The 14,343-nt window shown below is 57.0% G+C and overlaps 5 protein-coding genes across 5 annotated transcripts; 1 reads left to right on the top strand and 4 right to left on the bottom strand.

Moving 5' to 3' along the window:
• Positions 1–162: 162 nt before the first annotated feature.
• SCHCODRAFT_01206717 (uncharacterized protein) lies at positions 163–1,531 on the bottom strand (the record flags this gene model as incomplete). Its single annotated transcript, XM_003026474.2, has 6 exons — positions 163–267; positions 318–711; positions 762–1,187; positions 1,239–1,356; positions 1,409–1,460; positions 1,508–1,531. 6 exons carry the CDS (start codon positions 1,529–1,531, stop codon positions 163–165), a joined length of 1,119 nt encoding a protein of 372 aa, XP_003026520.1.
• Positions 1,532–1,681: 150 nt separating this feature from the next.
• SCHCODRAFT_02645227 (Oxysterol-binding protein) lies at positions 1,682–4,127 on the bottom strand. The gene is made up of 11 exons (XM_050346425.1): positions 3,663–4,127; positions 3,563–3,610; positions 3,401–3,508; positions 3,244–3,339; positions 3,112–3,194; positions 2,892–3,056; positions 2,708–2,841; positions 2,527–2,640; positions 2,368–2,471; positions 2,141–2,317; positions 1,682–2,092 (listed from the first exon to the last, which is right to left on the bottom strand). Exons 1-11 carry the CDS (start codon positions 3,755–3,757, stop codon positions 1,990–1,992), a joined length of 1,227 nt encoding a protein of 408 aa, XP_050197039.1. The 5' UTR covers positions 3,758–4,127; the 3' UTR covers positions 1,682–1,989.
• A 305-nt stretch (positions 4,128–4,432) lies between these two features.
• SCHCODRAFT_02594459 (uncharacterized protein) lies at positions 4,433–6,369 on the bottom strand. The gene is made up of 2 exons (XM_003026472.3): positions 6,203–6,369; positions 4,433–6,148 (listed from the first exon to the last, which is right to left on the bottom strand). The coding sequence occupies exon 2, from the start codon at positions 6,144–6,146 to the stop codon at positions 4,689–4,691; it is 1,458 nt and encodes a 485-aa protein (XP_003026518.1). The 5' UTR covers positions 6,147–6,148; positions 6,203–6,369; the 3' UTR covers positions 4,433–4,688.
• Positions 6,370–6,496: 127 nt separating this feature from the next.
• Positions 6,497–8,463, top strand: SCHCODRAFT_02753822 (uncharacterized protein). The gene is made up of 2 exons (XM_050347285.1): positions 6,497–6,571; positions 6,622–8,463. Exon 2 carries the CDS (start codon positions 6,635–6,637, stop codon positions 8,324–8,326), a length of 1,692 nt encoding a protein of 563 aa, XP_050197038.1. The 5' UTR covers positions 6,497–6,571; positions 6,622–6,634; the 3' UTR covers positions 8,327–8,463.
• Positions 8,464–8,510: 47 nt separating this feature from the next.
• SCHCODRAFT_02645217 (type II DNA topoisomerase) lies at positions 8,511–14,058 on the bottom strand. Its single transcript, XM_050346424.1, has 16 exons — positions 13,922–14,058; positions 13,621–13,872; positions 13,382–13,564; positions 12,393–13,332; positions 12,250–12,343; positions 11,883–12,198; positions 11,611–11,832; positions 11,395–11,559; positions 11,160–11,345; positions 10,762–11,107; positions 10,430–10,713; positions 10,140–10,376; positions 9,790–10,086; positions 9,621–9,737; positions 9,012–9,571; positions 8,511–8,958 (listed from the first exon to the last, which is right to left on the bottom strand). The coding sequence occupies exons 1-16, from the start codon at positions 14,003–14,005 to the stop codon at positions 8,640–8,642; spliced, it is 4,602 nt and encodes a 1,533-aa protein (XP_050197037.1). The 5' UTR covers positions 14,006–14,058; the 3' UTR covers positions 8,511–8,639.
• Between the last annotated feature and the right edge of the window lie 285 nt (positions 14,059–14,343).

The raw sequence follows: 14,343 nt of genomic DNA, 5'->3' as shown, positions 1-14,343 counted from the left end.
TACTGTAGCAGGCGACTGTACACGTTACTAGAGAGCGTTCAGCGCGGCACGCGTCAAGAACGAGAAGGCATGGCAAGGAGGGACGAACTGGCTGGCTCGATCTCCTGTACAAGGATGAACACCAGCGAGCGCAACCACCAAGAATCTGTGCTGACCGCCTGATCACAAGAAGTCCTCCGCCCGTGCGCGCTTCGTACCGCGCGGCGCATCCTCTCCTGCGGTCGCCTTGTCGAAGTAGTATTTCGGATGGTACGCCCGGTGCTCGGCCTAGGCAAACGAATTAGCGATAGACTGAGACAAGTAAGCAGGCCACGTACCGCAGAAATATTCGCATCCTTGAACTTCAGATCACCCTTGACATCCGGATTGGTCTGCGGGATAAGCACTTCAGGTTTGGGGATCTGTGCTGGCACGGTCGGTGCGGATTGTTGTCCTTGTGGTGGTGGCGGTCCCGGGGTAGGTGTTCCATTCTGTCCAGCGGGAGGTTTACCGGCGGGCACGAAGGCGGGAGGCGCCGCAAAGCGCATCAAGCCGCCAGGAGGTACCGGCGGAGCGCCCGGCATTCCTGGCGGCGGGAGAGGTGCGCCTGGTGGCCCGAATGGCGGGACGGGCATGCCAGGCGGTGGCGAGATGCCCGGAGGTACGGGAGATATCCCTGGCGGGACCATACCAGGTGGTGGAGGGAATGGCGGCATGCCAGGTGGTACAGCACTAGACAAAGATGTCAGCACACATATCAAGTTGATTTGCTAGAGACCTACCCAGGCGGCATCGCAAACGGGGGCGGGAACGGCGGCGTCGCGCCAGGCGGGAAGGGGGGCATGGGCATATTCGGGGGAATGGGCGGGATCGCCGCGGTCGGCGGCGCAGAGTACGCCTGCGGGGGCGCGCCATACACCACCCCGCCCGCCGCGCCGTCCTTCGCAAGCGCGTCCGGGTCCGCGTTCTGCCCCATCAGCGCCTTGTGCTGCGCGAGCGCGGCCTGCAGCTCCGCCTCCGTCAGCACGCGGTTCTCCACCTTCGGGCGCTTCGGCGGCGGCTGCGAGATCGAGCCCGCCGCGAGCCCGAGCTCGATCTCCTTGCGCCGCTTGTAGTCCGCAACGTCAGGCGCGGGGATGCCCTCCATGCCGAAGATCTCGACCTCGTAGCCATCGCGGCCGGGGATGGCATTCTCGATGCGCGGGAGGCTGGTAGGAGGCTATTAGCCGGGGAAGTAGGGGGACGCATAGCAAACGCACTTTTCGGGCTCCAACTTGTGCACTTGTTGGATGTGGACGGCGAGACCGCCGGCGGTGTTCAGTCGACGGGGGCACATGTTGCACTTGAAGTGCTTCGCCTTCTGGTGCTGCATGAGGACTGGGGGAAGGGGGATAAGTACAGCGCGAGTGCACAACACGTTGACGCGCACCCTTTTCATCCTCAAATTCGCGCTCACAGTACCAGCACCATGGCCGGATGATCTGCTACTAGTTAGCTTCCATGCGGACTGGTCGTTGAGAGGACCGACCTGCTTATTCTTTTTCTTGGCCATTGTTCCGCGCGCGACGTCCTTTGGGGGAAAAGGCAAGCCCGAAAATGGGAATTCGAGGCGAAGCGTGACGAACGTCACCGGGCGTCACGGCACAAAGCCACCACTGGCAAAGGACTATCTTGGGGATATTTCCTTCTTCAGGTCCGGCACCTTCGAGTGCGACTATAGATTGATACGCTTTCATTATTCTCCCCGACTCGTAGATATATTATTGGAACCAAACGCAGCGGAGCGGAGAGTAGTGAGTACATTACAGGGTCATGAGGGGAACGTTGCCTCGAGGTGCAAAGCGGACCTGTGCGTACGGAGGAGTGTTCACGGAGGCGGTGTTGTTTGTACATGGCTTTGAGAGTGGCACAATTATCGGATTGAGACCGAACCAAAGCGCCAGATTTGACTGGGGTCGTGAGCGATCGTAGTGCGTATGACTGAAAGAAAACGCTCGACGGCCCAGCAACTCATGCCTCCGACGACGTCTTGCTGTGCGCAGGGATGTCTGTCGCGAAGATGAAGGTCTCGATCTCAGCCTTCGCTTCCTTAGGGTCCTTCGCCGTGTTGAGCCTTCCAAATGTCAGTAGCAGCTCCAACGATGTCGCAACGAACACGTACAGGGTCTTTGGCACCCACCGCCCGTCGTGCTCCTTGAAGAAGCGCGGTACGTGCGAGGTGCCGCTCTCGTCCAGCTGTCGCCGCCGTTCGCGCTGCGCGTCCTCGACCTTCGCCTTCGCCGTTGTCGCTGCTTCCATGTCCTTCGCCTGGATCGCCGCAGTGAGCTCCGTCCATAGCCTACATTCTAGTTAGCCTTCCGAGCTCGCCCTTCCCGCCGCGTGACTGACCTCCTGGACTCATTCGGCTCCTGCTGGTCCTCTGGTGCCACCCACTTCGGCGCCACATTCTGCCCATCCTTGACAGCATCGAACAGCACACGCTTCTTGCCAGTCTGGCCGAGGATGTCAGTCGAGGGATGATCGTACGAGCCCGCGCCTCGTGCTTGCCTTCGTGTCCTTGAACTCCATAACGTGGCTCCAGCGGCCTGTGATTTCGCCGATGTCCTTGTCTTTGTGCCGCAAGCGGCCGGCGATCGCGTTGTACGTGCCGGAGAAGAAGCCCTGGATGGACAGTCAGAACTGTGACGGGGTTGGCGCAACTGTGGCGCGCGCCTATGAGAAAACAGACCTTGGTCTTGAACTCCAGGTCGCAGTGGATGTCATTGTTCTCGTTCGTTGCAGTGCAGGTGTCGCCGAGCTCGAGGACCATCTTGCCGAACAAGATCCCCCGGGCGTACATGTTCGGCATCGTGATCACATAGTCTGTATGCCTGTATGAGAAAGCCGTGCCCCAGCGAGGTAGCAATACGCACCGCCATCCCCTGGCGCGCCGTGAAGGATGACACGGTTCTCGCCATCCATCTGCGTCGACACGCTGTTGCCCAAGAACCGTGACTTTGGTCGCAGCTCCCCGATTACGCTGACATGGTTCTCGGGTGATGTGTAGTAGAACGCAGAGATGGGCGGATGATGCGAGACTGATTGTGTATGACTGTGAGCGCCGGGATAGCCGTGCAAGCGCGCGTCTCTCACCTTGCTCGGCAATGTAGAAGCCCTGCGTGCCGTTCGAGTAGTCGTATCGACATCGGAAGAATTCGCCGAGGACGGGGTTGTATCTGCGCATGTTCACTTCACGCGCCGCAAACGAGGAGGGAGGACACGTACGGCTTCTTGACGCCCTTGGGCTTGATGTGCCATCCGGCCAGGTAGTACTGAAGGACGCGCAGGAAACGCTCCTCCGGGTCATCGCACTTGTCCGCGCTGCGGGGGAAGACGCGCGCGTCAGCGGTGAGGATAGCGTGCAGCCTGCCTCGCCACGCACCCGAAGATGAGATCGGGGTGGGACATAAAGTCAGTGATGCGCTCGAGCATGCTGCGCGGCTCGAGGACGAAGGTTGGGAACGTCACACGCGACAGATCCATCCCGACTCTGGTGAGGGGTGATCAGCGGGGTGGGAGCTGTGAGACGCCCCGAAAGACGTACCTCAGCTGCGAAATGAGCGACATGATGATGGAACCTTCGTTCTCGTCACTGCTCCGGGTCGTCAGTGACCAGGACGCCGTCTCTGCGATGGTAGACGCACAGAATCGACGTGTCATCGGGCTCAGTATCCTCGGGGGCCTTGTCCTCCGACTTGGCTCCTTTGATATGCGACGCCGTGCTGGTGAAGAACCCCATCATGGTCGGCAAGCGTGTCTTGCAGGTCTATCTGCTTGACTCAAGTGCTATTGTATGTCTATGCTGGTGATGTCGATGGAGCGCGCTCGCCGAAGCGCTCAGATGACCCCGAGGAGATGCTGTTGAGTGGGCGCGAGTGCGATATCCGGAGTCGTTGCTCGTGAAGCGGTGGTGTCTCTTCGACGCCGAATACTTGAAGTTTGGATATGAGAGTGCTGGATGAGGTGGTAAGAAGAGAAGGGGCGAGGACAGGGGAGCACCTGGGAGCACTCGGCAGGGCAGAGTACGTCAGACGTTTTATCTAATCGTGATGAATGATGATGATGCTGATCACCCCGCCTCGATCGCACTCGATCCGGCTTTAAGACAGAGACAGGTAGGACGGAGGAGAGGGATCACTCTGTACGAGGGAGGATCCGTAAGATTCGACTCACGGAACACAAGATTCGAGTGGGGGAAGAAATGGGATTATAAAGGCGCGGGGAGATGGTCGTTGAAGACAAGCCGTATATGCTTAGTCAGCATCCGGGGTTGGCCAAATTAGGCAACCTTTGTTCGGCCTGGTTTCTGCGCTCCTTGTCACCCCCAAGACTTTCGCAGTCTCATCTTGATTGCTAAAGGGTGCGACCACTCGAACTACTCAGGAAATGGGCTTAGCATTTAGAAGCCTATTGGCTCCCGGACCTTCGCTTCATATTGGATTGCTTACATCGAAGGCCCACGGTCACCGGCTCCGTCGCCGTCCCAACCTCAAGAGTCTCAATAAGTTCCACAATTGACATAATGCGCCTCCGCCGCATCGACAGCGAAACACGAGTCATTGATGACTTGTTGGTGACGGTGAGACGCCCTGCCACTCCACGCCATTTCGCCAGTCAGTCCTCGATTCGCTCGACCTACGCTAGGATGTCAGTAATCCTGGATATTGGAATCACATCGTTTTTACAGGCCTTTGATGCAGTCGTCTATTGTCTTCAAAGCAGGCAACTAGCCCGATATTGCTGCATGGTATTCGACTGCCTCGAACGAAACGGCTCAAACAGGCTTTCCCGGAACCGCCATTGCACCAATCCGCAAGCTGCAGGTGCGTGACGCCGGGGTAGCATTCAAAGATCTCTGCCCAGTTGAGTGCGTGACTCATGTACACTGGAACCTCGACTCGCGAGATAGAGGGCATATCTGTGCCGTGTTGGATGGTATCCTTTCCGAAGTGCTTGAGCGCCTCAATGGGCTCCAGCACGCCCTCGTCGCCATAGCTGAAGCCGTCGGGGTTGAATGCAATCTCTCGAAGGGCTGGCGCACGAAGAGCAGGGAGGATGGATTGACCATATCGTTTTAGGATTAGATCCCGTAGAAGGGGCAGGACAACTGGCGGGGTCGTATCTGTGATGCCAGCCAGTCGGGCACCAAACGTCAGCGAATAGAGTAATCCGCATTGGCGCAGGGCTGAGAGTACGTGTTCCGCGTTTTCCTCCATGTCGCGGATAACGATGTGCAGGCGAGTGAGCTGACCCCATTGCAGGCAGAGGTTCTCGAATCTGTGATTCTCGATGCGTGCATATTTGAGTGCTGGAGCATTGAAAAACGTCTTTCCGGGGAGACACCTGGAGTAATTCCCAAACCAGTCTGGTTTCTCGAGGTACAGAGAGGTGAGCAGAGGCAGCTCCAACGGTATCTCTTCGATCAGGCCGTCGTCGGAAAGGATGATACCGCCCAGTCGCGCGTATTTCCACCGTGCCGATTGTTTGAAGAGAACGTCGATTGCGTCCATTTCATCCGTATGCAGAGACTGTCGCCATCGTTCTCTCGATTTTCGTGCAGGATTGGACGGCGCGGTTCTATCGCTGCTCAGGTGTACCTGGAGGGAGTGCGCCTTGGAGCGCTCGAGACACAGTTGCAATATGGTGGCCCAATTGTCATATACACGGGGGAAGAGCGTTATCTTCGACCAGATATGCGGGGTTGCGATCCCAAGGTCGCGCCAGTGTCGGCAGACCTGCAGCACCAGGTGATGTGCAATGTACGTGCTGTCCGGGTGGCGAGAGAACGTGCCGAGGACGGTGAAGGAGATGATCATAGCGAGAACCTCGTTGGGCAGCCGGCGAATAGGACCGATCATGGCGCGTTTTGAGTCCATGCTGTCCTGTAGCGTTTGTCGATCGGTGTTCAGTCGTTCGAGAATCTGCTGCATATGCAGGATAGCGTCGTCATACGCGACCAGAGAAGCGATGTCAGATTTGGATTTGCGTTCAAACTCAGATTTCTCGTGTTGAGTAAGGATGTGGGCAGAGCTTGTGACAGTCTTGGGAATTGCCGCTGTGCGCGCATGAACGCATGCTTTGCAAGTCGTGCAGAGACATGTGTGCAGCTTAGTTGTGGTCGCGTGCATCTCTATGAATCGCAAAATATGTATGCTATCGTGATAGTGAGAAACAGTTTACTCACCTGATGGGTATGGACCGACGTTTGGACCAGAGCAGAGGCCGAGATATAGAGACGATCTTCCGGAGGATTAAGGGAAGGTGAGAGGCTTTTTGAATGTCGTCTCTGCAGCGAAGGAGCGCGCAGCAGCTTCAGAATGAGATTGCAGCGCACGCGTGATGAACGTCTGGGAGTCTGGGACAAAGGCTTTTCAACAATCCTGGTCTGTTTTTACTCCACCTAAATAGGCAGGTGATAGCATTGTGACCATCATCACGACCCCGTTACACCGTGCGAAAACCTCCTTGCAACATACGCTCACCTGTCGTGAACATCAACTGCATCGCTCGACTTCGCAAAAGCGCACAAAGCCGCAGAAGCGATACTCTGAAGGTCATTACCCCACTCCTTGCTCTACCCAGCTTCCCGACTGACCCAAGAAGAACATAGATATTGATGTCCATGGAATCAATGAAAACAAAAGCAACAAGGCTACATACTAGCCTCTGCACAACCTGCAAGGCCGGTCTGTATGTTCGCACAGTGGCAATATCCAAATGCGTCACAAGCTCGCCCCACGTCCCCAGCCAGCTCGAACGACTCGAACTTGAAAGGAATATCGCATCCGATACCGCCTCTCTCGATGCGTACGATAACGCTATCCTGCATGTGCGACAATCTTTGCAACGGCTGCACGCCGAGCGGAAGGTGATAGAGGACAGCTTATATTCCAAGCGCGCTATGCTCGGACCCATTCGCCGTCTCCCAAGCGAGATACTCACCATGATCATCTCCCTCGCCATTTTCGACGCATTCTTTTGCCAAGCAGACAGCACGTGTATCATTCAGCATCCCGTGCTGCGGGTGTGCCACCGCTGGCGCGATCTTGGCATTGCAGCCGCGCCCCTCTGGTCGACGATCACACTCTATCCTCACGCGTACTATGGCTGGTATAACGCACTGCGACTTTGTCTCGAGCGCTCGAAGGCACATCCTCTGAACATTTTTCTATCCGGCGAAAGACAGCGACCAAAGGCAACGAAATCACCACTACCCTATCTGGCCGTTTTCGACCACAATGATATGAATGCGATGCATGATCTCGTCGCCTGCTCGCCGCGCTGGAAATGTGTGCGGTTAGGAGCCCTACATTTTCCGCACGAGACCATGAAGCTGGAGACGCCTTTGCCGCTTCCGCAGCTCAGATCCCTGTACCTCGAGAACGAGACATGCTTGGCCCAAAGGCCCGCCGAGTTCATGGCCGGGTTCCCTCAGTTGCCCCACCATTTGTTCTCCAACGCGCCCGCGCTCAGATATGTCCGCATCGAAAAGCACCGCTTCCAAGATCTCCGTCTGCCATGGTCACAGCTGTTACGACTGCACATCGACCGAGAAGTTGTGAGCGAGCACTTCAGAGATTGCCTCGCCGCTCTGCGTCAATGCCATTCGCTATGTTCGCTGACGCTGGTTGATGGGGAAAAGGTCATCACTGACGCGGACGGACCGGTTGTTCTACCATCCCTGCGCGAACTGATCTTGTGCAAGGGCGCGTGGACCTATCTACCTGCTCTTCGCGCCCCGAAACTTCAAGCTGTCGAGCTTAAGGACAGTAGATACGACGTCATCCGGAATGGGCTGCCAGGGTACGTCGAAGGTCTCAAACGATTCGTGGCCAGACAAGGCGACGAGGCCTGCTGCCTCTCACGAATCGAACTCTGCGTGCTCCAATGCGCCGGCCACTCGTTGGACTGGGATGATATCCTGAGCACGTACAGCGGCACCCTCACCCACCTGGCGCTCGGGACAAACGATGAGGCAACGCACTCCCTTATGCACACGCTCGCCACCAAACTGGATCTTCTTCCTCATCTGACCTCGCTCGCTCTGCCCTGGTTCAAGATCGACACCGAGAAGGCGTGTGCCGCGACAGAACACCTCATTGATGCTCGCGCCACCGCTGACGGGAAGCTGAGAAAAATTGTAGTCAACCCCGAGGATGGATGCAAGGATTACTTCGTCCGTTTGCGACGAACCGATGTGGCGATACACGGTTACGATAGGAGTAATACGCGCCGCGCGTACATCGACGAGGAGGCACGTTCAGAGGAGGAGAGATGGATCATGGACCCCGTTTTATCTATCGGGTAAGAGGAATAGAATAGTAGGCGCACGCTTATACCCTGGTGCAGGCCTTCGGGTTCGTGAAGACACATATTATGAGCAGTACTGACAGTATATGGTTGTTGCCTTACCTTCGCTTGCACTCAAGTCTATCCAATGGAAAGACACCCTGGAGGTCGGCTGACAACTCAGCTCGAACACACGCAACAAATTGCACAGTAAAGAAGCTCATTCGTTCCAGTCGTAAGCAGTGGTATCGATACAATATGAGGCATACGGTGCACATGTGTAAGCATAAGTAGCGGGAGGCGGAGTGGCATAACAAGGATTCGAAACGTATCTAATCGTCATCCTCGTCGTCCGAAATATCCACGTATTTCTTAGCAGCGGCGGCAGCGGCAGCACCCCTTCGAGGCGGCGCGGCGCGCGGTGGCGGCGCAGGCAGGGTATCGAAGCTCATGTCCAGCTCGTCATCGTCATCGCTCTCTATCACCTTCTTCGCTTTTGACGGAGGCTTTGCAGTGGGCTTCGAGACCTTGCGCTGCGCCGCCGCCGGTTTGGATGCGCCGGGTTTGGTCAGGAAGTCGGTCATGGACGTCTGCGCTTTCTTTTTGGCGGGCGGTGCTTCGTCGTCCTCGCCGTCGGAGTCTCTGTCAAGACTAGAGCAACAAGGTAAGTCCACATCGCAGCCAAACATGCGGAGCTGACTCACGATTTACGCTTCGGCGGCGCTTTAGCTTTGCCCTTCCCGTTGCTCGCCGGCAGAACCTCTACGTCCGAGTCGTCATCATCGTCGGAGTCCACCACCTTCTTCTTCGCTGGTGCTCGCCGCTGAGGGGCCTTCTTTGGCGGTGGCATCTCGACATCGCTGTCGTCGCTGCTCTTCCGCTTCGCTGGCGCCTTCTTCTTCGCAGCTGCAGCAGCCTTAGGCGCAGGCACGACGTCGAAGTCATCGTCCGAGTCGTCCTTGATCACCTTCTTGGCTGGCGCTCGCTTCGGCGGAGGTTTGGCAGGGGCATCGTCGTCGTCGTCGCTCTCCTCTTTCTTCACTGCCGCCTTAGGTTTTGACGTCCCCGCAGCCTTGGACTGAGGCGCGGCACGCTTCTTGGGCGCAGCCTTCGTAGGCTTGAAGTCGTCATCATCACTGTCGTCTTTCCGCCCACGCTTCTCGCCGATGGACTTGCGGGTAAGCAGCGGCTTGTTCTTGCCGCGCTTCACCTTCTTGCCGCTGCTGTCCACCTCCTTCTTGGCATCCCACTCACGAAGTGAGGCCTAAAAGAGTATCAGTATGAGGTTTTCGATACCGGCGTTATGTGCGTACATCCCACTGCACGAGGAAATCGTCGAGGTCCTCGTTCCACATCTGCTTCGGGGACTTGGCGAGGAGCGTGTTAAGCTCCTCCTCCTTGTCCTGGCTCTGCTTGCGTAGCCTCTCGATCTGCAGTAACTGTCAGTATCGCCGCCCAACATCAGCGTCGCGCCGTACGTGCCTTCTCGCGCGTCAAGCTGTGGATGGCCATGTTCAGGAGGTAGTCGTACGCGTTCTTATCGTCGTCGATGTCCTCCTCCTCTTCCTCTTCCTGCTCGACAGTCGGCTCGTCCTCGCCTGCCTCCTTCGCCTTCGCGATCTTCGGGAATGGCCGGAAGTCATGCTTGCGCAAGTCGGCGACGATGTCGACCTTCTTGCGGTTGGACACGATGAGCTGTCTATCGACGATCATCTGGATGAAGCGGGCTTGGTTGTTCAAGCGGGACAGCTGGACTTGAAGCTCATCGGCAAGGTAGTCCTGCGCAAGGCGTCAACTTCTGCGTCGGGATCCAGACAGACGATTCAGCGTACCTTGCGCTTCTGGTAGTACATCAAACGCTGCGGGTAGAACTCCTCCACGATCTCCTCCGGCGAGTCGTACTTCGTGATCTTGCCGTCGAAGTTGAAGGCGATCATGTTCGCGGTGCTAATCTTGCTCGTGAGCTTGAAGTACTCGACGAAGCCCTGCTCCTCGGCCTTCTTGAGCTCGGTCGCGCTCATCGTGATGATGAAGTGCACGTTCGTGTTGTCGTGGTGCTCGGTGTAGGTCTACAAGATGGTCAGCTTACCACGACCTGACGCACGCGGGTTGAACAACTTGCCTTCACCGGCGCCTCGCCCTTCTCCGACACCATCATCGTCTCGAGCTCCGCCTTGAAGTTCTGCGTCCACTTGTGGATCGGCAGCTCAGTGATCTCAACTTGCGTGTCGTTGAGCTTGCGCGCGATACCCGTCACGTCGTACTTATTCTTCCCGGTCGACTTGATCTCGCCGTTGAAGCCGCGCCACCAGGGGAACATGGGAACCTGTTCCTCCCCGTCCATCAGACGGCGGATGTTCGCGACGATGTCTGTGGGGTTGTACGACGGGATGCTTGTGCTCCAACCTAATGCGAGGATTAGCAATAGGGCGGTGAATGCACATAAGGACCTACCTGTGCCGATACCATCCGCGCCATTGACAAGCACCATAGGAATGATGGGCATGTAGTACTCGGGCTCTACCGGCTGGTTGTCTTCCTTCTGCTGCTTGAGCAACGGCTCGTCCGCGGTGTTGAACAGCGACCGCGTCAACGGCGACAGCTCGGTGAAGATGTACCTAGCCGCGGCGTGGTCCTTGCCACCCTGGTCGCGCGTACCGTACTGACCGTTCGGCATGAGCAGGTTGATGTTGTTGCTGCCGACGTAGTCCTGCGCCAAGTTGACGATTGTCATTGTCAGAGACTGTTCACCGTGGTGGTAGGCGGCGTGCTCAGAGACGTAACCGACGAGTTGGGCGACCTGAGATGGGGATGAGTATTGATTACATACGCTCATTGCGCAAACGACATACCTTGATCTCCTTCTTGAGCTTGCGCTTGAAGCAGCCCCAGATGATCTTGCGCTGACCGGGCTTCAACCCGTCTGCGACGGAAGGGATGGAACGGATGTTATCCGCCATCGAGAACAGGATGAGCTCCTTGTTGATGAAGTCGGAGATCGGGATCTCGTCGACATCGTGGTTCAAGAAGGTACCCGGCTAGACAGTCGTCAGCACACCGGACCTCTATATATGTCAGTCGACATACCTTGCAAGTCCGAAGCCACTCCTTACGGTCGTCCGCCTTCTTCTTACTGAAGGCCAGGTCAATAAGTTCGCGGTCGCCCTCCTGCGTCTGCGCGAAGGGGATGACGTGCTTCTCCGTGTGGCTGAAGTAGTCACGGGCGTCCGAGTCCTTGCTCGTACCCAGACCCTTGCGAACCTATCAGTCTCTGGCAGCGCAGGTTAAGAGTCAAATACTGACCTTGTAGTACTTCGCCGACCACTTGCGCGCGTCCGGTGTCGTCTCCAGCCACCTCTCGTACTCCGGCAGCGTGAAGAAGTCCTTGCGCTGGTTGCCCTTCGTGACACGAACGATAGGCGTGATGAACTCCAGCAAGAACGCCGGGTCAAGCTTGAGCAACGACGGATAGAAGTGATCGAGGAAGTTTAGAATAAGACCCTTGATATGCGACCCATCGTGATCCTAGGAATCTTGTTAGCCCTCGCTCGCCTACCAACCCCACTCAGACTCACCTGATCCGTCATGATCATCAACTTGCCATAGCGCAAGCTCGCGATGTCCGTGTAGTCCTTGTTGTGCTGCAAGCCCAGAATCTTCTTGATGTTCTGAATCTCCTCGTTCTTCATGATCTGGTCGTGCCGGGCTTCGCGGACGTTGAGCAGCTTGCCGCGCAGGGGGAAGACACCGTAGTTGTCGCGACCGACGACGCCGAGTCCGGCAATGGCGAGCGCCTTGGCGGAGTCTCCTTCCGTGAGGATGAGGGTGCAGTCCTTCGCGTACTTCGTGCCGGCGTTGTTGGCATCGGAGAGCTTGGGGAGGCCAGTAAGGCTGAGATAGGGTTAGAAAAGCGAGGAAGACGGTATGACGGTAAGACATTACCGGCTGCGCTTGCTACCATCGGTCTTCTTGATCTGCTGGTCGGCCTTGAACTTGGCCCAGTTCAGGATGTTCTCGACAAGCGGGGACTTCTGAACTGAACAAAGGTCAGCAAATATATGCGTACGGAGCACCATGGACCATACCTTTCTTCATGAAATCCTCCGAGAGCACGGGCTTAGTACCGAACTTCGACGCGGGCAACGTCAACGTCTCCTTCGTTTGCGAGTCGAACGTCGGGTTCTCGATGAGCGCGTTGACGAAGATCCACATATGGTTCTTGATCTGCGGCGCCTTCACCGTCGCGGCCTTGTTCTTCTTGTTGATCGACGCGAGCAGGTTCTTCGCAATCTGGTCCGCGATGAGGTTGACGTGCGTGCCACCCTTGATAGTCGCGATGGAGTTCGCGAACGAGACCTGCTGGAACGTGCCCTCGGACACGGTGAAGGCGACCTCCCACCGCTTGCCCAAGATCTCGTGCACGATGGTCGGCTTCGTCTGCGCGGCGCCGCCTGACACCTCGCTCGCCTCCGCCTGCGCCGAGTTGATGTACATCTCGACGTACTGCTTGAAGTTCTTGATCTTCAAGCGCTCGTCGTTCAAGAACACCTTGACGTCTTTGACCGTGCCCGCAAGATCGTACACGCGGCGCTGGAGCAGGCTCGCTGTGTCTTCGTCGATGCGGTCCATGCCGAAGCGCTTCAGGTCGGGGCGGAAGGTAACGCGCGTGTACTCCTCGCCCTTCCCGTTGCTCGTGATCTTCGGCTTCCCGCACTTGCTCATGTTGTCCGTCCACGTCTGCTTGTACTTCTGCTTCGTGTTCTTGTCCGCGGTCTCGACGGTGAACTCGTGCGAGTAGATGTTGGCGAGCTTCGCTCCGTAGCCGTTACGGCCACCGGTCAGCTTCTTCTCGTCGTCATCGTAGTTGGAGGAAGAGAGAAGGTGGCCGAAGATGAGCTCAGGGATGTACATCTTCTCTCGCGAGTGCATCTCGATGGGGATACCCTTGCCGTTGTTGTACACAGAGATGGTGTTCTCGTCGAGGTCGTAGCTGACCTTGATGGTGTCCATGGAGGGGTCGTTGATCTGACAGGTGTGTTAGACGATGGCGGGCAAGGTGTAGACGCTCGCGTACCTTGTTATCCGCCGCGTTGACGAGGATTTCGTCTACAATCTTGAAGAAGCCGGGCACGTACTTGACGGTACGATGCACCATGCGCTTCTTCTCAGCATCGTAAGTCCACATGGGTTGTTGAATTGTCTCCACACTGCCAATGTACGAGTCTGGTCGCTTTAGGATATGCTCCAGTTGGGTAAGCTGACAAGGGAAACACGGTCAGCAATGGGGTGAGCGTTCACGGTAGCGACACACACCTTCTGGTAGGTCTCTGAGGCAGACTTGTTCTTCTTTGAGGATGTCGGATCTACACCATCCGCGTCGTTGACCTCATCTGGATCGGCCATGACCACGTCGATGTCACTCTCGTCCTCCGCATTGTCGTCGCGTTCCGCTAGCACCTTCTTCTTCCCCTTCGCAGCGCCCTTGGCCGCAGGCTTCGCGGCAGTAGACTTGGGCTTCGCAGGTGCTCGTGGCTTCGCGGGTGCCTTGGCTTTGGGTGCGGCTTTCTGTTCGCCAACGTCAGTTTTGCTCCTGGCCGCGTCGTCGAGCACGCACCTTCTTTGGGGCAGGCGCGTAGCCGTCCGAGTCCGACCCGGATACGTCGTCGAGGTCAAAGTTTTCGCCGTCGTCCGAGCTCATGGCGCGCGAGAAAGATGTGTACGCACGGTGGCGCGGTGGGGAGATGGTCGTTGTTTGCAAGATGTTGATTGCCCCGTGACACGCGTTCAGACGCGACAGCACGTGACGGTGACACGGATTCAGGAAACGTGAAGCGTATGTCCCGGTACTGGCCAGAAGTCTTTGCATAGACTTTGACACCGCGCCGTACGACAGTTGCCCTCGAATTTCTGGGCCAGATGAGTGCCACAAAGAAGCAACAAAAAGCTTCACTGCAATGCTGATTTTCGCACGCGTTTAGCACGTGTCTCTCCGGGATCAACGGCCCGGTAGCGCGCCTCGATCAATTACGAGATCCT

The sequence above is a fragment of the Schizophyllum commune genome (assembly GCF_000143185.2).
Source record: "Schizophyllum commune H4-8 unplaced genomic scaffold SCHCOscaffold_17, whole genome shotgun sequence".
Lineage (NCBI taxonomy): Eukaryota > Fungi > Basidiomycota > Agaricomycetes > Agaricales > Schizophyllaceae > Schizophyllum > Schizophyllum commune.
This window is presented reverse-complemented; position numbering and strand designations above follow the sequence as displayed.